Source organism: Dicentrarchus labrax, unplaced genomic scaffold, assembly GCF_905237075.1.
Source record: "Dicentrarchus labrax unplaced genomic scaffold, dlabrax2021, whole genome shotgun sequence".
Taxonomy (NCBI): domain Eukaryota; kingdom Metazoa; phylum Chordata; class Actinopteri; family Moronidae; genus Dicentrarchus; species Dicentrarchus labrax.
This window is the reverse complement of record NW_026136863.1, coordinates 78,900-102,500: the sequence shown is the minus strand read 5'-3', so window position 1 is coordinate 102,500 and position 23,601 is coordinate 78,900. Positions and strand designations below refer to the sequence as shown.

Genomic DNA, 23,601 nt, shown 5'->3' with positions numbered 1-23,601 from the left:
ACAGAACCCGTCTGTCTCTCTGCTCATTGGTTCCTCAGTAACAGAACCCGTCTGTCTCTCTGCTCATTGGTTCCTCACTAATAGAACCCGTCTGTCTCTCTGCTCATTGGTTCCTCAGTAACAGAACCCGTCTGTCTCTCTGCTCATTGGTTCCTCACTAACAGAACCCGTCTGTCTCTCTGCTCGTGGGTTCCTCACTAACAGAACCCGTCTGTCTCTCTGCTCATTGGTTCCTCACTAACAGAACCCGTCTGTCTCTCTGCTCATTGGTTCCTCACTTACAGAACCCGTCTGTCTCTCTGCTCATTGGTTCCTCACTAACAGAACCCGTCTGTCTCTCTGCTCATTGGTTCCTCACTAACAGAACCCGTCTGTCTCTCTGCAGCAGTGCGACACACCGGCGTGCGCTGTGTGTGTGCGTGTCGGCGGTGCTGCTGTCTGTCTTCTTCTCGTATCGAACCTTTTGCCCTTTGACCTACGGCAGCCCTGAGCTCTCGGCCAATCAGCTGCAAGGACTGAAGTGGAGAGGCTCCTGGGACATCCTGTACCGCCGCCGCTGAACTTCCTGTTTTTGAACTGTCCGTGATGTCAGCAGTGATGTCAGAGGTGATGTCATGTTGGAGGCGGAGCTTCAGCCTCAATAAAGTGAAACAGGATCAAATGTCTGATTGATGTGTGACATCATTTCCTGTTGTAGAAGACTACAAAATAAAACACTGCTTTTATTTTGACACTGAGTTTGGTGTGTTGTGTTCACTGACTTTATGGATTTATGCTTCCTTTGTCAGATTTGATGGATATTTCATATTAAACTGAACAACAAACAGTGAACTGTGATCATTTCCTGTTTATTGAACATCTTATATAAATATTATACATATTTTATATTTATATTCTCATTATTCTGTATTACTTTATTCACTGTTCTCCAGAACCAGAAGCTGATTCAGGCCGACTGCGTGTATTTATTACGTTTTCTTAAACCCTTTTAAAATCAAGAAGAATATTTCAGTTTAAGTTAAATAAAAAAGCATTTGTAAGATTTGTAAATAAAACAATGTGATGATTTCTAATTGCCCCTCTTCTATTCAGTTGTTTACTGATGAGCCACAATAATGCTCGTCAGTTCAAATGTCTTCATTTTGGGTTTTTATGAGCAAATATTAATAAATGTGATGGATTATGATTAAATCAATAAAGAACATATTATTATTATTATTATTATTATTATTATTATTCAATCAGCAGCAGGAAGCTAATGTTGTCTCATAGCGGACAATGTGTGATTGAAAAGGTTCCGGACGGAACTGAACAGCGGGCAGACCGGAAGTGAGTCGAGGGGAAGCTGATAAAGTGCGGATGATTTGAGCTGCGGTTTGCTTGCGGTGTTTGCGGTGTTTGCGGTGTTTGTGCGGTTGCTGGTTAATGAACGGACACACAGACAGAAACAGTCTCAGCTGAAGACTTTGAACCGGAACTAAGAGAACAATGGCACAGCGCGGGAAGAGTGGTCCCGCCGCACAGCCTGCTGGGTAATATGTTAACGACAGAGTGACGTTGATTGGAGCTCTGCGGCGCGAGGACGCTGAAACTGAAGATCAATCAATAAATCAATCAATAAATCAATCAATAAATCCAACGGTGATCGGACGGAAGCTGCACGAGGTCAGAAACACTAACTGCTAACGGTAGCATCACACAGCTAACTGCTAACGGTAGCTTAAAGGAACAGTAACAGACAGTCTGTTACTGACTGTTACTGTAGTATTACTGACTGTTACTGTAGTATTACTGACTGTTACTGTCTGTTACTGTAGTATTACTGTCTGTTACTGTAGTATTACTGTCTGTTACTGTAGTATTACTGTCTGTTACTGTAGTGTTACTGACTGTTACTGTAGTATTACTGACTGTTACTGTAGTATTACTGACTGTTACTGTAGTATTACTGACTGTTACTGTCTGTTACTGTAGTATTACTGTCTGTTACTGTAGTATTACTGTCTGTTACTGTAGTGTTACTGACTGTTACTGTAGTATTACTGACTGTTACTGTCTATTACTGTAGTATTACTGACTGTTACTGTAGTGTTACTGACTGTTACTGTAGTGTTACTGACTGTTACTGTAGTATTACTGACTGTTACTGTCTGTTACTGTCTGTTACTGTAGTATTACTGTCTGTTACTGTCTGTTACTGTAGTGTTACTGACTGTTACTGACTGTTACTGTAGTATTACTGACTGTTACTGTCTGTTACTGTAGTATTACTGTCTGTTACTGTAGTATTACTGTCTGTTACTGTCTGTTACTGTAGTATTACTGACTGTTACTGTCTGTTACTGTAGTGTTACTGACTGTTACTGTCAGTTACTGTAGTGTTACTGACTGTTACTGTAGTATTACTGTCTGTTACTGTAGTATTACTGACTGTTACTGTCTGTTACTGTCTGTTACTGTAGTATTACTGACTGTTACTGTCTGTTACTGTAGTATTACTGACTGTTACTGTCTGTTACTGTAGTGTTACTGACTGTTACTGTAGTATTACTGACTGTTACTGTCTGTTACTGTAGTATTACTGTCTGTTACTGTAGTATTACTGTCTGTTACTGTCTGTTACTGTAGTATTACTGACTGTTACTGTCTGTTACTGTAGTGTTACTGACTGTTACTGTAGTATTACTGTCTGTTACTGTAGTATTACTGACTGTTACTGTAGTATTACTGACTGTTACTGACTGTTACTGTAGTGTTACTGACTGTTACCGTAGTATTACTGACTGTTACTGTAGTATTACTGACTGTTACTGTCTGTTACTGTAGTGTTACTGACTGTTACCGTAGTATTACTGACTGTTACTGTAGTGTTACTGACTGTTACTGTAGTATTACTGACTGTTACTGTCTGTTACTGTAGTGTTACTGACTGTTACCGTAGTATTACTGACTGTTACCGTAGTTACCGTAGTATTACTGACTGTTACTGTCTGTTACTGTAGTGTTACTGTCTGTTACTGTCTGTTACTGTAGTGTTACTGACTGTTACTGACTGTTACTGTAGTGTTACTGTCTGTTACTGTAGTATTACTGACTGTTACTGACTGTTACTGTAGTGTTACTGTCTGTTACTGTAGTGTTACTGACTGTTACTGTAGTATTACTGACTGTTACTGTCTGTTACTGTAGTATTACTGTCTGTTACTGTAGTATTACTGTCTGTTACTGTAGTGTAACTGACTGTTACTGACTGTTACTGTAGTATTACTGACTGTTACTGTCTGTTACTGTAGTATTACTGTCTGTTACTGTAGTATTACTGACTGTTACTGTAGTATTACTGACTGTTACTGTCTGTTACTGTAGTATTACTGACTGTTACTGTCTGTTACTGTAGTGTTACTGACTGTTACTGTAGTGTTACTGTCTGTTACCGTAGTATTACTGTCTGTTACTGTAGTATTACTGACTGTTACTGTAGTATTACTGACTGTTACTGTAGTGTTACTGACTGTTACCGTAGTATTACTGACTGTTACCGTAGTATTTCTGACTGTTACTGTCTGTTACTGTAGTGTTACTGACTGTTACCGTAGTATTACTGACTGTTACTGTAGTATTTCTGACTGTTACTGTAGTGTTACTGACTGTTACTGTCTGTTACTGTGGTGTTACTGACTGTTACTGTCTGTTACTGTAGTGTTACTGACTGTTACCGTAGTATTACTGTCTGTTACTGTAGTATTACTGACTGTTACTTTCTGTTACTGTAGTATTACTGACTGTTACTGACTGTTACCGTAGTATTACTGACTGTTACTGTCTGTTACCGTAGTATTACTGTCTGTTACTGTAGTATTACTGACTGTTACTGTAGTATTACTGACTGTTACTGTCTATTACTGTAGTATTACTGACTGTTACTGTCTGTTACTGACTGTTACTGTAGTGTTACTGACTGTTACTGTAGTATTACTGACTGTTACTGTCTGTTACTGTCTGTTACTGTAGTGTTACTGTCTGTTACTGTCTGTTACTGTAGTATTACTGACTGTTACTGACTGTTACTGTAGTATTACTGACTGTTACTGTCTGTTACTGTAGTATTACTGTCTGTTACTGTAGTATTACTGTCTGTTACTGTCTGTTACTGTAGTATTACTGACTGTTACTGTCTGTTACTGTAGTGTTACTGACTGTTACTGTCAGTTACTGTAGTGTTACTGACTGTTACTGTAGTATTACTGACTGTTACTGTAGTATTACTGACTGTTACTGTCTGTTACTGTAGTATTACTGTCTGTTACTGTAGTATTACTGTCTGTTACTGTCTGTTACTGTAGTATTACTGACTGTTACTGTCTGTTACTGTAGTGTTACTGACTGTTACTGTAGTATTACTGACTGTTACTGTCTGTTACTGTAGTATTACTGTCTGTTACTGTAGTATTACTGTCTGTTACTGTCTGTTACTGTAGTATTACTGACTGTTACTGTCTGTTACTGTAGTGTTACTGACTGTTACTGTAGTATTACTGTCTGTTACTGTAGTATTACTGACTGTTACTGTAGTATTACTGACTGTTACTGACTGTTACTGTAGTGTTACTGACTGTTACCGTAGTATTACTGACTGTTACTGTAGTATTACTGACTGTTACTGTCTGTTACTGTAGTGTTACTGACTGTTACCGTAGTATTACTGACTGTTACTGTAGTGTTACTGACTGTTACTGTAGTATTACTGACTGTTACTGTCTGTTACTGTAGTGTTACTGACTGTTACCGTAGTATTACTGACTGTTACCGTAGTTACCGTAGTATTACTGACTGTTACTGTCTGTTACTGTAGTGTTACTGTCTGTTACTGTCTGTTACTGTAGTGTTACTGACTGTTACTGACTGTTACTGTAGTGTTACTGTCTGTAACTGTAGTATTACTGACTGTTACTGACTGTTACTGTAGTGTTACTGTCTGTTACTGTAGTGTTACTGACTGTTACTGTAGTATTACTGACTGTTACTGTCTGTTACTGTAGTATTACTGTCTGTTACTGTAGTATTACTGTCTGTTACTGTAGTGTAACTGACTGTTACTGACTGTTACTGTAGTATTACTGACTGTTACTGTCTGTTACTGTAGTATTACTGTCTGTTACTGTAGTATTACTGACTGTTACTGTAGTATTACTGACTGTTACTGTCTGTTACTGTAGTATTACTGACTGTTACTGTCTGTTACTGTAGTGTTACTGACTGTTACTGTAGTGTTACTGTCTGTTACCGTAGTATTACTGTCTGTTACTGTAGTATTACTGACTGTTACTGTAGTATTACTGACTGTTACTGTAGTGTTACTGACTGTTACCGTAGTATTACTGACTGTTACTGTAGTATTTCTGACTGTTACTGTCTGTTACTGTAGTGTTACTGACTGTTACCGTAGTATTACTGACTGTTACTGTAGTATTACTGACTGTTACTGTAGTGTTACTGACTGTTACTGTCTGTTACTGTGGTGTTACTGACTGTTACTGTCTGTTACTGTAGTGTTACTGACTGTTACCGTAGTATTACTGTCTGTTACTGTAGTATTACTGACTGTTACTTTCTGTTACTGTAGTATTACTGACTGTTACTGACTGTTACCGTAGTATTACTGACTGTTACTGTCTGTTACCGTAGTATTACTGTCTGTTACTGTAGTATTACTGTCTGTTACTGTAGTATTACTGACTGTTACTGTCTGTTACTGTGGTGTTACTGACTGTTACTGTCTGTTACTGTAGTGTTACTGACTGTTACCGTAGTATTACTGTCTGTTACTGTAGTATTACTGACTGTTACTTTCTGTTACTGTAGTATTACTGACTGTTACCGTAGTATTACTGACTGTTACTGTAGTGTTACTGTAGTATTACTGACTGTTACTGTCTGTTACTGTAGTGTTACTGACTGTTACCGTAGTATTACTGACTGTTACTGTCTGTTACTGTGGTGTTACTGACTGTTACTGTCTGTTACTGTAGTATTACTGACTGTTACTGTAGTATTACTGACTGTTACTGACTGTTACTGTAGTGTTACTGACTGTTACCGTAGTATTACTGACTGTTACTGTCTATTACTGTAGTATTACTGACTGTTACTGTCTGTTACTGTAGTGTTACTGACTGTTACTGTAGTATTACTGTCTGTTACTGTAGTGTTACTGACTGTTACTGTAGTGTTACTGACTGTTACTCTCTATTACTGTAGTATTACTGACTGTTACTGTCTGTTACTGACTGTTACTGTCTTGTACTGTAGTATTACTGACTGTTACTGACTGTTACTGTAGTGTTACTGTCTGTTACTGTAGTATTACTGACTGTTACTGACTGTTACTGTAGTGTTACTGACTGTTACTGTCTGTTACTGTAGTATTACTGACTGTTACTGACTGTTACTGTAGTGTTACTGACTGTTACTGTAGTATTACTGACTGTTACTCTCTATTACTGTAGTATTACTGACTGTTACTGTAGTATTACTGACTGTTACTGTCTGTTACTGACTGTTACTGTCTGTTACTGTAGTATTACTGACTGTTACTGACTGTTACTGTAGTGTTACTGACTGTTACTGTCTGTTACTGTAGTGTTACTGACTGTTACTGTCTGTTACTGTAGTATTACTGACTGTTACTGACTGTTACTGTAGTATTACTGACTGTTACTGACTGTTACTGTAGTGTTACTGACTGTTACTGTAGTATTACTGACTGTTACTGTCTATTACTGTAGTATTACTGACTGTTACTGTAGTGTTACTGACTGTTACTGTAGTGTTACTGACTGTTACTGTCTGTTACTGTAGTGTTACTGACTGTTACTGTAGTGTTACTGACTGTTACTGTAGTGTTACTGACTGTTACTGTAGTATTACTGACTGTTACTGTCTATTACTGTAGTATTACTGACTGTTACTGTCTGTTACTGACTGTTACTGTAGTATTACTGAGTGTTACTGTCTGTTACTGTAGTGTTACTGACTGTTACTGTAGTGTTACTGACTGTTACTGTAGTATTACTGACTGTTACTGTCTGTTACTGTAGTATTACTGTCTGTTACTGTAGTATTACTGACTGTTACTGTCTGTTACTGTCTATTACTGTAGTATTACTGACTGTTACTGTAGTGTTACTGTAGTGTTACTGACTGTTACTGTCTGTTACTGTAGTGTTACTGTCAGTTACTGTAGTATTACTAACTGTTACTGTCTGTTACTGTAGTGTTACTGACTGTTACTGTAGTATTACTGACTGTTAATGTCTATTACTGTAGTATTACTGACTGTTACTGTAGTGTTACTGTCAGTTACTGTAGTATTACTGACTGTTACTGTAGTGTTACTGACTGTTACTGTCTGTTACTGTAGTGTTACTGACTGTTACTGTAGTATTACTGACTGTTACTGTCTGTTACTGACTGTTACTGTAGTGTTACTGTCTGTTACTGTAGTATTACTGACTGTTACTGTAGTGTTACTGTAGTGTTACTGTCAGTTACTGTAGTATTACTGTCAGTTACTGTAGTATTACTGACTGTTACTGACTGTTACTGTCTATTACTGTAGTGTTACTGACTGTTACTGTCTGTTACTGACTGTTACTGTAGTATTACTGTCAGTTACTGTAGTATTACTGTCTGTTACTGTAGTGTTACTGTCTGTAACTGTCTATTACTGTAGTGTTACTGACTGTTACTGTCTGTTACTGACTGTTACTGTAGTATTACTGTCAGTTACTGTAGTATTACTGTCAGTTACTGTAGTATTACTGTCTATTACTGTAGTATTACTGACTGTTACTGTAGTATTACTGACTGTTACTGTAGTGTTACTGTCTGTTACTGTCTATTACTGTAGTGTTACTGACTGTTACTGTCTGTTACTGACTGTTACTGTAGTATTACTGTCAGTTACTGTAGTATTACTGTCTGTTACTGTCAGTTACTGTAGTATTACTGTCTATTACTGTAGTATTACTGTCTGTTACTGTAGTGTTACTGTCTGTAACTGTCTATTACTGTAGTGTTACTGACTGTTACTGTCTGTTACTGACTGTTACTGTAGTATTACTGTCAGTTACTGTAGTATTACTGTCAGTTACTGTAGTATTACTGTCAGTTACTGTAGTATTACTGACTGTTACTGTAGTATTACTGACTGTTACTGTAGTGTTACTGTCTGTTACTGTCTATTACTGTAGTGTTACTGACTGTTACTGTCTGTTACTGACTGTTACTGTAGTATTACTGTCAGTTACTGTAGTATTACTGTCTGTTACTGTCAGTTACTGTAGTATTACTGTCTATTACTGTAGTATTACTGTCTGTTACTGTAGTGTTACTGTCTATTACTGTAGTATTACTGTCAGTTACTGTAGTATTACTGTCTATTACTGTAGTATTACTGACTGTTACTGTAGTGTTACTGTCTATTACTGTAGTATTACTGACTGTTACTGTAGTGTTACTGTCTATTACTGTAGTATTACTGACTGTTACTGTAGTATTACTGTCTATTACTGTAGTATTACTGACTGTTACTGTCAGTATTTATACTTTAAATTCTTTATTGACAGAATTGTAACATAACACTGCAGAACAGTTGAGGGAGTATTGAAAAAATAAAAACACATTTATAATTATTTATTTATTCATTATTATCACAGCTGATCACTATATATCAGTAAATACTGACAGTGTCTGTCTGTCTGTCTGTCTGTCTGTCTGTGTGTGTGTGTGTGTGTGTGCGCGTGTGCGCGCTCAGACATGTCTGTCTCTCTGTCCACAGAGAGAGACAGGATCCAGCGACAGGTGGAGGAGCTGGAACAGAGTCTGTCTGTAACACAGGCTGAAATGGAGCTGCTGAGCAGTGAGACAGGTACCTGTCTGTGTTTATGTATGTATGTCAGTCCACCTGTCTCTCTCTCTAACAATGGTCCTGTGTGTCTTTGGGCAGATGATGACGACACAGAGGAGGAGGCAGGACAGGTAACACACACACACACACACACACACAGTTACCACGGCAACATGTATAAATAAACTCCAGGTTTACTGTAAGGACAACAACTACTGTTAGTGGAACAAACAACAACTACTGTTAGTGGAACACACAACAACAACTACTGTTAGTGGAACAAACAACAACAACTACTGTTAGTGGAACAAACAACAACAACTACTGTTAGTGGAACACACAACAACAACTACTGTTAGTGGAACAAACAACAACAACTACTGTTAGTGGAACAAACAACAACTACTGTTAGTGGAACACACAACAACAACTACTGTTAGTGGAACACACAACAACAACTACTGTTAGTGGAACAAACAACAACTACTGTTAGTGGAACAAACAACAACTACTGTTAGTGGAACAAACAACAACTACTGTTAGTGGAACAAACAACAACTACTGTTAGTGGAACACACAACAACAACTGTTAGTGGAACACACAACAACAACTACTGTTAGTGGAACACACAACAACAACTACTGTTAGTGAAACAAACAACAACTACTGTTAGTGGAACAAACAACTACTGTTAGTGGAACAAACAACAACAACTACTGTTAGTGGAACACACAACAACAACTACTGTTAGTGCAACACACAACAACAACTACTGTTAGTGGAATAAACAACAACAACTACTGTTAGTGGAACAAACAACAACAACTACTGTTAGTGGAACAAACAACAACTGTTAGTGGAACAAACAACAACAACTGTTAGTGGAACAAACAACAACTACTGTTAGTGCAACACACAACAACAACTACTGTTAGTAGAACAAACAACTACTGTTAGTGGAACAAACAACAACAACTACTGTTAGTGGAACAAACAACAACAACTGCTGTTAGTGGAACAAACAACTACTGTTAGTAGAACAAACAACTACTGTTAGTGGAACAAACAACAAAAACTACTGTTAGTGGAACAAACAACAAAAACTACTGTTAGTGGAACACACAACTACTACTGTTAGTGGAACAAACAACAACTACTGTTAGTGGATGAACTCTGATTTAATATTCATATATATTTATGTTTTAGTAATAATTTGTCTGTGTGTGTCTGTCTGTCTCTGTGTGTGTGTGTGTGTGTGTGTGTGTGTGTGTGTGTGTGTGTGTGTGTGTGTGTGTGTGTGTGTTTGTGTGTGTGTTTGTGTGTGTGTGTGTGTTCAGTCTGCAGCAGTTCTGTTGGCTGAGAGAGAGAAGATCCAGAAGGAGATCCAGAACCTGGAGAATGTCCTTGGACCACACAGTCCTGTCTATGTGTCAGGTACCTGTCTGTCTGTCTGTCTGTCTGTCTGTCTGTCTGTCTGTGTCTTCAGTTGAACATGAACTGATATTGATGTCTGTTGTTCAGATGATGACAGTAGCAGCGGCAGCAGTGATGAGGTCAGTAATAACATCAACCCTCCAACATCTCGACATCAGCGACAGACAGTCAGTACTGATCTTACCCTGTCTGTCTGTCTGTCTGTCTGTCCGTCCAGAGTGAGCTGGGTCTGTCTCTGTCAGTGGACTCGTGTCTTCAGATGAACCTCGTCTACCAGCAAGTCATTGAGGAGACTCTGGACCAACTGGAGACACTACTGACTCACAACCACAGACAGCAGGTCAGTACTGTCACACAACCACAGACAGCAGGTCAGCACTGTCACACAACCACAAACAGCAGGTCAGTACTGACACACAACCACAGACAGCAGGTCAGTACTGTCACACAACCACAAACAGCAGGTCAGTACTGACACACAACCACAGACAGCAGGTCAGCACTGTCACACAACCACAGACAGCAGGTCAGCACTGACACACAACCACAGACAGCAGGTCAGCACTGTCACACAACCACAGACAGCAGGTCAGCACTAATGAATAATAATAATAATAATAATAATAATAATAATGAATATTTTCTAGGACTGGGTATTGTTAAGAACTTCACAATTCGGTTCGATTTCGATATTGATTTAAATGCTTCGATATCGATTCAGTAATAAGTAGAATTAAACAAATTATTCATTGATTCGTTGATTATTTTAAAAGCTTCGGGACGGCGACTGCCGTCATGTGTTTGTGTGTTGGTATGGCGTATTGTGGTTCCAGTGTGTATACCATCTTCTGAAAACCCCCGTTTTCCACAACACTGTACGGTCGTAGGTCCGTACATATGAAGATGGCCACAGCCTCCGTTATCTTCTGTGTGCGGGCAGAGTTTGGTGGCAGTTTGCAAAGGAAGGATCTGTGGAGTTGCGTCTGTTTTGAATCCACAGGTTTAGCCGCGGGTTGCTGCAAAACACGTTGTTGTTGTTGTTGTTGTTGTTGTGTGGTCGAGTGTGGCCTCCGTCCGTACAATGCAAATCATACAAAGGTGTTGCTCACCGTGCCCCCACTGGCCAGGGGCTTGAATCGATTCAGAGGATTTAATGAATCGATATTGAATTGGGAAAAAATATATTGTAATGCATTGATGAATCAATATTTTTACCCACCCTTAATATTTTCTCTCTGTAGAAGGAGGTGGTGACCCAGCTGTCTGGACCAATCAAAGAGCCCTCCCGGGAACAGCGCCCGCCCTCCTCCTACCAGCAGCCAATCAACATGTTCCTGGGACGCTTCCTCAAACCGTACTTCAAGGACAAACTGACAGGACTGGTAAGACAGACAGACAGACAGACAGACAGTCTCAGATAGACAGACAGACAGACAGTCTCAGATAGACAGACAGACAGACAGAGAGTCTCAGATAGACAGACAGTCTCACTGCTGACCAATGAGACGCTGTGTTTGTGTCTCCAGGGTCCTCCAGCCAATCAGGAGACGAAGGAGAAGGCCCGATGGATGACGGGTTGTCTGGACGACAAGAAAGTGAAAATAAAACGATGTGAGAATCAAATTTAAACTGATCACCAACTTTTATTGATCAAATCCTCTTACTGATTTAGTGTGTGTGTGTGTGTGTGTGTGTGTGTGTGTGTTCAGGGGAGAGCTGGCAGAAAACTTTATTGATCCACTCAGTAGCCAAAGACGCTCTGAGGAGACTCATCCAACCCAAACTGTCCAGGTAATGTGTCTGCACCTGGAATAGCAACTGAGAATGAGCTGTCAATCATAAGGTAGCCCCGCCCTAAAGCATACCCTGTCTGTCTGTCTCTGTCTCACTGTATCTGTCTGTCTGTCTCTGTCTCACTGTATCTGTCTGTCTGTCTCTGTCTCACTGTATCCGTCTCACTGTATCTGCCTGTCTGTATCCGTCTCACTGTATCTGCCTGTCTGTATCTGTCTGTCTGTATCTGTCTCACTGTATCTGTCTGTCTGTCTCTGTCTCACTGTATCTGTCTGTCTGTCTCTGTCTCACTGTATCCGTCTCACTGTATCTGCCTGTCTGTATCCGTCTCACTGTATCTGTCTGTCTGTCTCTGTCTGTCTGTATCTGTCTCACTGTATCTGTCTGTCTGTCTCTGTCTCACTGTATCTGTCTGTCTGTATCTGTCTCACTGTATCTGTCTCACTGTATCTGCCTGTCTGTATCCGTCTCATTGTATCTGTCTGTCTGTATCTGTCTCACTGTATCTGTCTCACTGTATCTGTCTGTCTTTCAGGTTGGACTACCTGAGTCAGAAGCTGTTGTCAGCAGGGGAGACAGACAGGCAGCAGCTCAGACAGCAGATAGACAGTGTGGAGAGAGAGATCGACCTGCTCAGGTACGTCTGTCTGTCTGACTGTCAGGGTTCAGAATGTGAGACAGTGGCGGTCCTCTCACTGCACTTCCTGTCCCTTCTGTACTTCATAATAAAAGTCAACTTCCTCCAGTGAGATGCTTTTAATGTGAAATGTGTGTTTAATGTGAGTCTGTCTCTGATTGGTCAGAGGGAAGAAGGAGGAGGAGCTGATTGGTGATCGATATGATGAACATGATTGGCAGAAAATCTCTAACGTTGATGTAAGTGTATCACGTGATCACATGATCCTGACTGTAACATCACTGTCACTAAATCTCCTCCTCTCCTCTCCTCCTCTCTCTTCCTCTCCTCTCCTCCTCCTCCTCTCTCCTCCTCACCTCTCCTCCTCCTCCTCTCTCCTCCTCACCTCTCCTCCTCCTCTATCCTCCTCCTCCCCTCTCCTCCTCCTCTATCCTCCTCCCCTCTCCTCCTCACCTCTCCTCCTCCTCCTCTATCCTCCTCCTCCTCTATCCTCCCCTCACCTCTCCTCCTCCTCCCCTCTCCTCCTCACCTCTCCTCCTCCTCCCCTCTCCTCCTCCCCTCTGCTCCTCCTCTCCTCTTTCTCTATCCTCCTCCTCTCTCCTCCTCACCTCTCCTCCTCTCGTACTCCCTCCCCTCTCCTCCTCTCCTCCTCCTCTATCCTCCTCCCTTCTCCTCCTCTCCTCCTCCTCCTCTATCCTCCTCCCTTCTCCCTCCCTCTCCTCCTCCCATCTCCTCCTCCTCTATCCTCCTCCCTTCTCCTCCTCATCTCTCCTCCTCCCCTCTCCTCCTCCTCTCCTCCTCCTCCCCTCTCCTCCTCTCTCCTCCTCCTCTATCCTCCTCCCCTCTCTCCTCCTCTCCTCTCCTCCTCTATCCTCCTCCCCTCTCCTCCTCACCTCTCCTCTCCTACTCCTCCCCTCTCCTCCTTCTTTATCCTCCTCCCCTCTCCTCCTTCTTTATCCTCCTCCCCTCTCCTCCTCTCTCCTCCTCAGTTTGAGGGGACGAGGGAGGCGGAGGACATCCGTTGTTTCTGGCAGAACTTCCTGCACCCGTCCATCAATAAGAGTCGATGGAGTCAGGAGGAGGTGCAGCAGCTGAAGGAGATCAGCAGGAGACACGGAGAGAGACACTGGGAGACCATCGCTGCTGAGCTGGGGGTGAGGAGGAGGAGTCTGTCTCCTGTCTGTCTGTAACCTGTCTGTCTGTAACCTGTCTGTCAGACGGGGAGGACAGCCTTCCTGTCTCTCTGTAACCTGTCTGTCAGACAGGGAGGACAGCCTTCCTGTCTGTCTGTAACCTGTCTCTCTGTAACCTGTCTATCAGACGGGGAGGACAGCCTTCCTGTCTGTCTGTAACCTGTCTGTCTGTAACCTGTCTATCAGACGGGGAGGACAGCCTTCCTGTCTCTCTGTAACCTGTCTCTCTGTAACCTGTCAGACAGGGGGAGGACAGCCTTCCTGTCTGTCTGTAACCTGTCTCTCTGTAACCTGTCTATCAGACGGGGAGGACAGCCTTCCTGTCTGTCTGTAACCTGTCTCTCTGTAACCTGTCTATCAGACGGGGAGGACAGCCTTCCTGTCTGTCTGTAACCTGTCTCTCTGTAACCTGTCTGTCAGACGGGGAGGACAGCCTTCCTGTCTGTCTGTAACCTGTCTCTCTGTAACCTGTCTGTCTGTAACCTGTCTGTCAGACGGGGAGGACAGCCTTCCTGTCTGTCTGTAACCTGTCTGTCAGACGGGGAGGACAGCCTTCCTGTCTGTCTCTAAACTGTCTGTCTGTAACCTGTCTGTCAACCTTCCTTCTTCTGTAACCTGTCTGTCTGTAACCTGTCTGTCAGACGGGGAGGACAGCCTTCCTGTCTGTCTGTAACCTGTCTGTCTGTAACCTGTCTGTCAGACGGGGAGGACAGCCTTCCTGTCTCTCTGTAACCTGTCTGTCTGTAACCTGTCTGTCAGACGGGGAGGACAGCCTTCCTGTCTGTCTGTAACCTGTCTGTCTGTAACCTGTCTGTCAGACGGGGAGGACAGCCTTCCTGTCTGTCTGTAACCTGTCTGTCTGTAACCTGTCTGTCAGACGGGGAGGACAGCCTTCCTGTCTGTCTGTAACCTGTCTGTCTGTAACCTGTCTGTCAGACGGGGAGGACAGCCTTCCTGTCTGTCTGTAACCTGTCTGTCTGTAACCTGTCTGTCAGACGGGGAGGACAGCCTTCCTGTCTCTCTGTAACCTGTCTGTCTGTAACCTGTCTGTCAGACGGGGAGGACAGCCTTCCTGTCTCTCTGTAACCTGTCTGTCTGTAACCTGTCTGTCAGACGGGGAGGACAGCCTTCCTGTCTGTCTGTAACCTGTCTGTCTGTAACCTGTCTGTCAGACGGGGAGGACAGCCTTCCTGTCTCTCTGTAACCTGTCTGTCTGTAACCTGTCTGTCAGACGGGGAGGACAGCCTTCCTGTCTCTCTGTAACCTGTCTGTCTGTAACCTGTCTGTCTGTAACCTGTCTGTCTGTAACCTGTCTGTCAGACGGGGAGGACAGCCTTCCTGTGTCTGCAGACGTTCCAGCGCTTCGTCTCGGACTCGTTGAGAAACAACAGTTGGACTCCGGACGAAGACGTTCTGCTCAGAGAGCTCGTGGACAAGATGAGTATCGGAAACTTCATCCCCTACACGCAGAGTAATGACATCACTGTGACATCACTGTGACATCACACTGCGACTTATGTTGATGCAACACAACAGTTAACACCTTTCTGTCTGTCTACCTGTCTGTCTCTCTCAGTGAGTTACTTCATGGAGGGTCGTGACCCCGCTCAGCTGATCTACAGGTGGAACCAGGTCTTGGACCCGAGCCTGAAGAAAGGTCCGTGGACCCAACAGGAGGACCAGGTAGGGTGGGGGGCGGGGCTTAGACAGGACACACCCACCACCTGCACAATAATGACATCATGATCTGACAGTTAGAGTTGTTAGCATGACGTCTGCCTGTCTCCCTCTCAGCTGCTGCTGCAGGCTGTCTCTCGTCACGGGGAGAAGGACTGGTGGAAGATCCGGTCTGAGGTTCCTGGACGCACTGACAGCGGCTGCAGAGACAGGTAGGGGAGAGCTGATTGGACGACAGGAAGTGAGTGTTCACCTTGAGTCAGGTGTTAGCTGTGAGCTAGCTGATGTGTATCAGGTGATCGGTGTCTGTTAATGTGAATATTATTTATTATTATATTTAATGTTGCAGCTGGGTTGCTTCCCTCAGGGATCAATAAAGTGTTTATAGAATCATTAATGTGATCATTATTTCTGTATTAGCTGCAGATGGAGGACGGCTGCACAGATATGAACTCACAACAACACGATAAATGATCACCATCGCTAACTAGCTGTGTGCTAGTTAATGTTGGCTCATTTATTCACGCTGATAGAAATCCACGTCTTCGTTTTGATTTCTAATTAGTGAAGTTAGTTTATTAGTTACTGCTATATTACTGTAACAACAACAACAACATGATGCAGCCTGCAGGATGTGTTTGCTTGGTAACGTCAGCCGAGACAATTGTGGCCAAAAGTATGTCGACAGAGCTCTGTGTGTGTGTGTGTGTGTGTGTGTGTGTGTGTGTGTGTGTGTGTGTGTGTGTGTGTGTGTGTGTGTGTGTGTGTGTGTGTGTGTGTGCGTGCAGGTACTATGACAGTCTGAAGGCGGGAACAAAGAGAGGAGGGTTCGACAAACATGAGCGAGAGCTGCTGCTGCAGCTGGTGGAGAAACACGGAGTCGGTAGGTCAGCTGTAATTGATTAATGTCAGTGAGAAACTGATCAATATTAACTTGCTGATCACTTTATATCAATAAATACTGACGTGTGTGTGTGTGTGTGTGTGTGTGTGTGTGTAAGGTCGCTGGGCGAAGATTGCAGCAGAGATTCCTCATCGTAATGACGCTCAGTGTCTTCGTGAGTGGAGGAAACTGAGCAGACAAGCTCTACTTCCTGCTCAGGTACCCTCACCTGTCACAGGATTCTGTAGTAACACACAGCAGCCACAAGATAGCAGTTTTAGCAGCTACTGTCGATGTATTTTACCGAGGAGGAGGAGGAGGAGGAGGAGGAGGAGCAGCTTAGAATCAGAATCAGGTTATCACAAACAGGAATTTGCCTCGATTTATTGGTGCATAATAATAAACAGAAAAATATAAATAAAGATAAAATAGAGTCGATATGTACAAATAAAATAAAAAGAAACAATATGACGATTATTTAAATGAATGAAGAGCTGTACAGTTTGCAGGAATGTGCAACATACAATGTGCAACATACAATGCGTAACATACAATGTGCATAGGTCTGGTACCGGGTCTGATACCGGGTCCAATACCGGGTCCAATATCATCCACAGTCTTCATCATAGTGAACTAACTGATTCTCTTTCTGTGTCATTAGATAAGAAAGAAAACTAGAAAACCACCAACGAGTTGTGGAGGACTGAAGGAGGAGGAGAGGAAGAAGAAGAAGAAGAAAAAGAAGGAGGAGGAGAAGAAGCTGGTTGCCCCGGTCAAGAGAATCAGGACACTAAGAAAAGTGAAGGAGGAGGAGGTGGAGATGGGGGAGACCAGTGAGGAGGAGGAGTTTGTGATGGAGTTCATGGACTCTGATGGAGAGGAGAAGAAGAAAAGGAAAGGGGTAGTGGAAGCATTAAGGGTTGAGGAGAAGGAGGTGGAGAAGGAGGAGGAAGCAAAGGAGTACACCTTCCCTCCCATACAGGAGTGGATTCCAACAGAAAGAGCTCAGTGTTCTACCTTCCTGAGCTTTCGACCGGCGGAGTTGCCTTCCTCCGGAGACGCCCACAACGGGAAACCAGTCCGGACGACCATCCTGGGTGATTTCGGCCGCTCCGTGATCATTGGACCACCTCCCAAAGAGCTGCAGTTGGAGCGGCACCACAGCACCAGCACCATGATGATGGTGTCACCTGAACAGCTGCAAGCCCACCTGTACCACCTGGCGGACAAGTTCAACGGCTCCCAGGGGAAGGTCCAAACCAGCAGACTGAACCTCCTGGTGTCGGACAAAGGGCTGGAGTACAAGCTGCGGGCTGCGGTGACACCGTGGATCGGCAACCTGCTGATCCCGTCAAAAACCAGACTGACTGTTGCCGACGCCCTGAGAGAGCAAGGTCAGAAGACCCCGCTCTCCTCCACATCCGTCTTCCTGCTTCTCCTCCAGACCATGAATGTGGACTCTGTGGGCTGTAAGAAGATTATAGAGAAGAGGAAGAACAACGTGGCATTATTTACACCACCTTCACGCCGCTTCTCTGTCCAGAAAGTGATCCCAAACAGCGTTGCACATCTCCTGCAGCAGAAGGAGGCGAAGGAGGAACTAGACTTGCAGCACAAACTGATCCTGGCGCAGCTTCAGGAGGTGCAGCAACAGAAACGGCTCGAAAAGCAACAACTGCAGCTCAATCAGCAACTACAACCACAGCAACACCTTCAGCTTGAACAGCAACTGCGACTGCAGCAACTCATGCTGCTGCAGCAACCTTCTCTTCCTTGCCACCCGACAGTGCCTCCTCAGAATCGCCCCAGCTTTCTCCTTCAGATGCCCCCTCAGATGTCGTTTCCTCCTGCAGTCTTCTTTTCTCAACAGCAGCCTCACTCTGCCTCCATCCAGCTTGTGCCTCCCTCTTCCCTGACCCCCCCACCTCTCTGCAGACCTACGTTACCTGCACCTCCTGCTCCACATATACCAAATGTTTCTCCAATTTCTGTGGTCCCAGTGACCGTGAACGCCACATCTACCTACTCTACCTCTGACCGGAAACAAACTGGACCTCAAAACCTCACAGTTGCCGTTGCCCCTGCCCCTTCCCCTAACCAGCATATTTCTGTTGAATCCACCTCCAGCCAGCCTTGTCCTGTCCACAGTCCACCTTGCTCCACCCTGGATCCACTCAAAGGGAAGGGGCAAACGGTGGACCAACAGGCTGTTTGCAGCAGTCAGAATGGGGTGCATTTGAGCGGGGCAGGTGATGTTGTTATTGAGAAGGGAAAGAGGATCCGAAAGCTCAGTCTGAAGGCCAAAGCTCTGCAAGAAGCCAAGGTAACCTTGGGTCCGATTTTGGGGCTAATAAATTGCGTAGACAGTATCGGAAGAGTGTTGAATACTGGTCTCGGAACCACTCTAAATGAGTAGTAGATCACAGTGCTGCTCACAGCCTGAAAGGTTATCTTGTTGAGGTCCCTGGTCCAGAAAAGGCTGCCGGGCCATAAGATATGTGGTACTGGGGTACATGTAACCATGGCGACCGCAGAAATCACACTGAGGAAAAACGTGAAGTAGATAATTTTAAGAGTTCCCTGAATCAGTCAAAACCCTTTTAGTTCTTCACAGTTCAGCTGATAACTAACACTCTCTAAGCCTCGCCCCTTCTTGCTCTGTGCTCCAATAACAGTTGATCAAGCCTCCAGGAACACTTCATCGTGCTTTAGTCTATACATTTGTATTAAATCAGAGGACTTCACAGACGACCTCTTTGCTCTCTGGTTGCTCTTTAAACTTTGACGTCTGTCTCTTTGTTTCAGACTGAAGTCGAGAAGAAATCGGCTCCGTCTCCACGACAGAAATCTCAGCGGTCTCGTCTCCAGACCGCCGTCCCTGTTCCTCCTCAGCCAGTCTGCACTGCTCCCGTCCAGCCGATACCTCAGACTCCTCAGTGGACTCCTCCCCCTGCAGCTCCTCAAAGACCACCTCCTGCCACAGAAACTGAAGCTCCTTCACTGCAGGAAGCTCCTCCTCTCAGACTGGATGTCCGTCCTGTGTCTGTGAACGCCACACCAGCCTTCTCTGATAGCTTAACCCGGCCCTCCTCCATACCAACCAATCAGTGCACTGCACCCTCCAATTCAGGCTTACCTGCTATTTTTCGCAAAGAACATGACTACAGCTTTTTAAATCCTGCCCCTGCCCCCAATCAATCAAGCCCCGCCCCCAAACAGACAAAGCCCAGGTGGCGGAAATCTGGCCCCGCCCCCAAAAAGACTCCCAGGGCCCCAGCCAGAGGGAGGAAACGAGGGAGGGGGAGCAGTCAGGATGAGCAATATGTGGGCAGGGCAGATGGGACAGTGGGTGGGGCAGATGGGACAGTGGGTGGGGAAGGTGAGGCATCATTGGGTGAGGCAGGTGAGGCACCAGTGGGTGGGGCAGGTGAGGCACCAGTGGGTGGGGCAGGTGAGGCAGTGGGTGGGGCAGGTGAGGCATCAGTGGGCGGGGCAGTTACAGGTGTGATCCAGGAAGGAAAGAGGGTTCGGAAGCCGAGTCAGAGGGCAAGAGCTCTACAGGAAGCTGCTCAGGTCGTGGTAAGAGCTCACAGTTAGCATAGCCCTGATCCACCAAACTCCATTCAGAAAACAATAATTTTAAAAGTAGTTAGCTCGACAGACCGAGTATAAGACTTCTTACAAATCTCGTTATTTTAGCATCATATTGATCAGTTTATTGATCAAATGGACTTTTATTTACTCTTTTATTCTCTGAAAGACAATGTAAAATTATTGAAATGAACTTGTAAACTGAAGTTAATATTAATATAATTACTGTTATTGTTCTATCTACAGCAGTGACTTATGCACTGACTACTGCCCTGTATCTACAGCACTGACTTATGCACTGTATTAAATCACAGAAACTTCTGATTATTTTGGGCTCATACCGCCTCAGTGAGACACATTGAAGGGAGAATACTCACTTGAGGAACACAAGGCAAATATGTACTTAATGTTTGGTGGAAGACTCCTTCAGTCTGACTCCTCCTGTTTTTCTGTTCCCAGGTTGAAACCAAGAAGAAGAGAACTTCTTCTTCTTCTCCTCGTAAGAAGCGACCTTCTACGTCTCGCTCTAAACAGGAAGTTGTGGTCCAGAATCGGCCAGTGACCCCGGTACCCAGGTTCTTTTTGGGTCCCGGTCAATCCATGTGGGTCATGACTCCTGGGGGGCTGGTCCAGCTAGCAAAAGCCCCGCCCCAAGGCCTGCAGTTCCCATTAGTACCAAGTGCCCCCATTCCAGCTCTGCCCCGGAATAAATTAAACCCCCAGCCATCCCCTCTTGCACCCAAACCCACCGGCATGAATCAGCCCAGTCCTCTTAATGCTTCGCCCACTGGTCTCTCCAAGCCCCTCCCCCCAGGCTTCATCCTGCAACCAGTCCGAACCCCCGCCCCCCGCCTGCCCCAGCAGAAACTCCTCCTTCCATATAAGGGCGCGGTGAGAGTGGACCCTGCCGCGGCCCCTCCCCTCAGGAGAGAGGCGCTGCAGTTCGACCCCTCCCTGATGTTTGTGGAGTCTCCGGCGGCGGTGCGTGATTGGCTGAGTGGGCAGGGAGGAGTGGCAGTACCTGGAGAAGGCCCTGCTCTTCCCTACCTGCCACCGTTCGTCAGCAGTCTGAGCACGCTCAGTGCGCTACTGCTGGCCCAGAAGTCTCTGACCAAATCGTCCCTGCGGTTGTTGTGTCAAGGGTCCAAACCCCGACGCCCCCAAACCGGACCTGAAAGCCAGAGGACACCCAGTCCTTCTCCAGACCTCCCAGACTCTACGTCTGACCTGAGACCAGCTGCAGACCAACCAGGTAACACACCTGACAGGTACAGAGGCAATTAGTGACATCCTGTATGAGGCGTTAGCAGCGTCCGACTAGCCAGTAGCTACACTGTTAGCTGCAACTGTGACTTTATAATGACAACCTCCAGTTGGGCTTTATGGTCATCTCCATGTTGGTGTTTAGCAGCCAGTGGAGGTCATGTACAGCGAGTTGAGCTGCTCTGTGGAGCTATTGTAGTAAAACAACAGTCTGTGTGTGAGTAATCGGATCTGTAACTGTGTGGACAAACATTAAATGTTTCATCAGTTACAGCTCAGGCCGGACTCTCAATTGGCTCTTTTTACTCAAGACTCTTCTTTCACTTCTGCTGCTGCAGATCTGCAAATGTGTGTGGAGAGATTTGTCCACTGAGAGTCTAACCCGAGCTGTAACTGATGGGCTGTCTGTATTTCCAGCTCTCCCAGTACTGAAACTGCTGTCCACACAGATTGAGATACAGTTACACAACTTCACTCATATCTGGTCAGCACTGTTTCACAGTTTAATCTGAGTTTGGTGCGTTGAGCTGGACGGACTCACTGAGAATGAGCTGTCAATCAGAAGGTAGCCCCGCCCTAAAGCGTTGTTATTTTAACCTTCTGTTGTTAATGAATTATACAACAAAAAACACTGAAATCATCTCAACAAGCACCTCATTTTAAACTGCTGTGAAATCGTTTGTTTTGTCCTCCTGCAGCTCCTGCTGTCGGCTCAGACCTCCCACAGGAGGAGGCAGAGGAGGCGGAGCTTGTGGTGGCGGTACGTCAGCTGGTGGCGGAGCGTTTCTCAAGTAACCCCGCCTACCAGCTGCTGAAGGCCCGCTTCCTGTCCTGCTTCACTCTCCCCGCCCTCCTGGCCACCGTGCAGCCAATCACAGAGAAGACTGCGTCCCGCCCAGCCAATGAGGAGGAGGAGGAGGAGGATGAAGAGGAGGACGAGGAGGAGGTGGAACTGGAGAAAATCCGTGAAAAAGGAAAACAGAGGAGAGCCCAGGTGAGTGTTACTACAGATGTTTATCATTTTTATTGATTGATTATTAGTGTGATCAGTAATCAGCTTCATTCTAAATATGATCCAGAAATCTTTGCTGCTGTGTGACGGCTCAGGAGCTCCATCCAATCACTTCTCAGGAATCATCAACACACCCGCCGGACCAGACCAGACCGGACCAGTACAGCCCGGATCAGATCGGACCAGTAGCAACCAGACTGTCGGTGTCCAGTGAAAACCACAGTTGTGAAGTTTGTTGGTTGAGTTTAGAAACAGAACTGGAGATAAAAAGATTTGTGAGTTTGAAGAAGTTGATTATTTAAAATAAATGTTTTTCACTGGACACTAACAGACCAGATCAGACTGGATCAGACCAGATCAGACTGGATCAGACTGGATCAGACCAGATCAGACCAGGTTAAGTTGAGATCTCAGAATGTCGACAGGTGCGTTTAAAGACCCTCTGAAATTTGAGAATTTAACATATTCCGATAATCCAGAGCTGGTTCTAAAATGTCTGAGTGTTCTTGAATGCACCATCAGTGAGCGATCAATAGAATCAGTCGATAGAAGAGTTCAGTGTGCAGAGACTGCTGCAGCTCCGTGGTGCCTTCAGGAACATCAGGAGTTGTAAAGTGGTAAAATAAAGAGTATAAAATATATATTTTGTTATTTTTACTTTTTATTAAAGTTGTGTAAATAAATGATATTAAGTTATAATGTAATGATAGTGATTGGTCATGAGCTGGTACATTTGTAATAAAGAGAAGCAGGTGAAACTACTTCCTGGTTTGTCTTTATGAATGAATCTCGTGACTTTTTTCTTCTCTCCGTTCGGTTTCACTTCAGCTCATTGATTTCCAGGAATCTGTTTGCCAATCAGTGACATCACTTCCTGTTTCAGTCAGCTGCTGTTTCCTGTTGAATTTAGTCGGACTTCTCTAATCGATCTCGTCTTCCTCTTTCTGTCCATTCTGTCCAAACGCACAGACCGCAAACCAGACAAATAACTGACTGAAACTACTATTATTATTATTGTTATTGGTGTTGTTGTTGTTCTGCTGCCTGAAGATTTCAGCTCTATGCTGTTGGTTCTTTGTGTGACGTTCTCTTCCCACAGTTTCTCAGAATAACTTCATATATACAGTATAATAATACACTCCTGAAAAAAATCTTAAGACCAGGAGAAAAATTGTATGTAAGTAAGTATTTGCATTTTGAGTTGGTGG

The 23,601-nt window shown here is 44.3% G+C and overlaps 2 protein-coding genes and 1 long non-coding RNA gene across 56 annotated transcripts in view; 2 read left to right on the top strand and 1 right to left on the bottom strand.

The window, feature by feature from the left end:
• The window catches only part of pomt1 (protein-O-mannosyltransferase 1), a 14,577-nt gene extending 13,846 nt beyond the window's left edge, over window positions 1–731 (top strand). For 4 of the 5 annotated variants that reach the window (XM_051394673.1, XM_051394672.1, XM_051394669.1 and 1 more), the window contains one exon: window positions 386–731. In XM_051394673.1, coding sequence (XP_051250633.1) covers window positions 386–560 — 175 coding nt within the window. In that variant the 3' untranslated portion in view covers window positions 561–731. The other variant, XM_051394671.1, reaches the window with a different exon arrangement.
• Window positions 732–1,342: 611 nt separating this feature from the next.
• Window positions 1,343–23,154, top strand: snapc4 (small nuclear RNA activating complex, polypeptide 4). Its single transcript, XM_051394667.1, has 22 exons — window positions 1,343–1,665; window positions 8,816–8,929; window positions 9,008–9,039; window positions 10,247–10,343; window positions 10,431–10,462; window positions 10,561–10,683; window positions 11,585–11,725; window positions 11,870–11,954; window positions 12,053–12,134; window positions 12,673–12,774; window positions 12,941–13,013; window positions 13,764–13,928; window positions 15,288–15,438; window positions 15,544–15,650; window positions 15,762–15,856; window positions 16,433–16,527; window positions 16,646–16,746; window positions 17,189–18,850; window positions 19,333–20,106; window positions 20,578–21,370; window positions 22,080–22,375; window positions 22,461–23,154. The coding sequence occupies exons 2-22, from the start codon at window positions 8,818–8,820 to the stop codon at window positions 22,605–22,607; spliced, it is 5,265 nt and encodes a 1,754-aa protein (XP_051250627.1). The 5' UTR covers window positions 1,343–1,665; window positions 8,816–8,817; the 3' UTR covers window positions 22,608–23,154.
• On the bottom strand, window positions 13,944–15,346 carry LOC127360291 (uncharacterized). 50 transcript variants are annotated; one of them, XR_007883497.1, is made up of 9 exons: window positions 15,247–15,345; window positions 15,114–15,216; window positions 14,996–15,069; window positions 14,878–14,951; window positions 14,716–14,833; window positions 14,583–14,656; window positions 14,362–14,494; window positions 14,244–14,287; window positions 14,033–14,127 (listed from the first exon to the last, which is right to left on the bottom strand). It is a non-coding gene; the product is annotated as an uncharacterized LOC127360291 (long non-coding RNA). The 50 variants fall into 50 exon arrangements; XR_007883484.1 differs by having other exon boundaries at window positions 15,129–15,216; window positions 15,247–15,344; XR_007883505.1 differs by having other exon boundaries at window positions 14,716–14,818; window positions 14,893–14,951; window positions 15,129–15,216; window positions 15,247–15,344.
• Window positions 23,155–23,601: the final 447 nt, after the last annotated feature.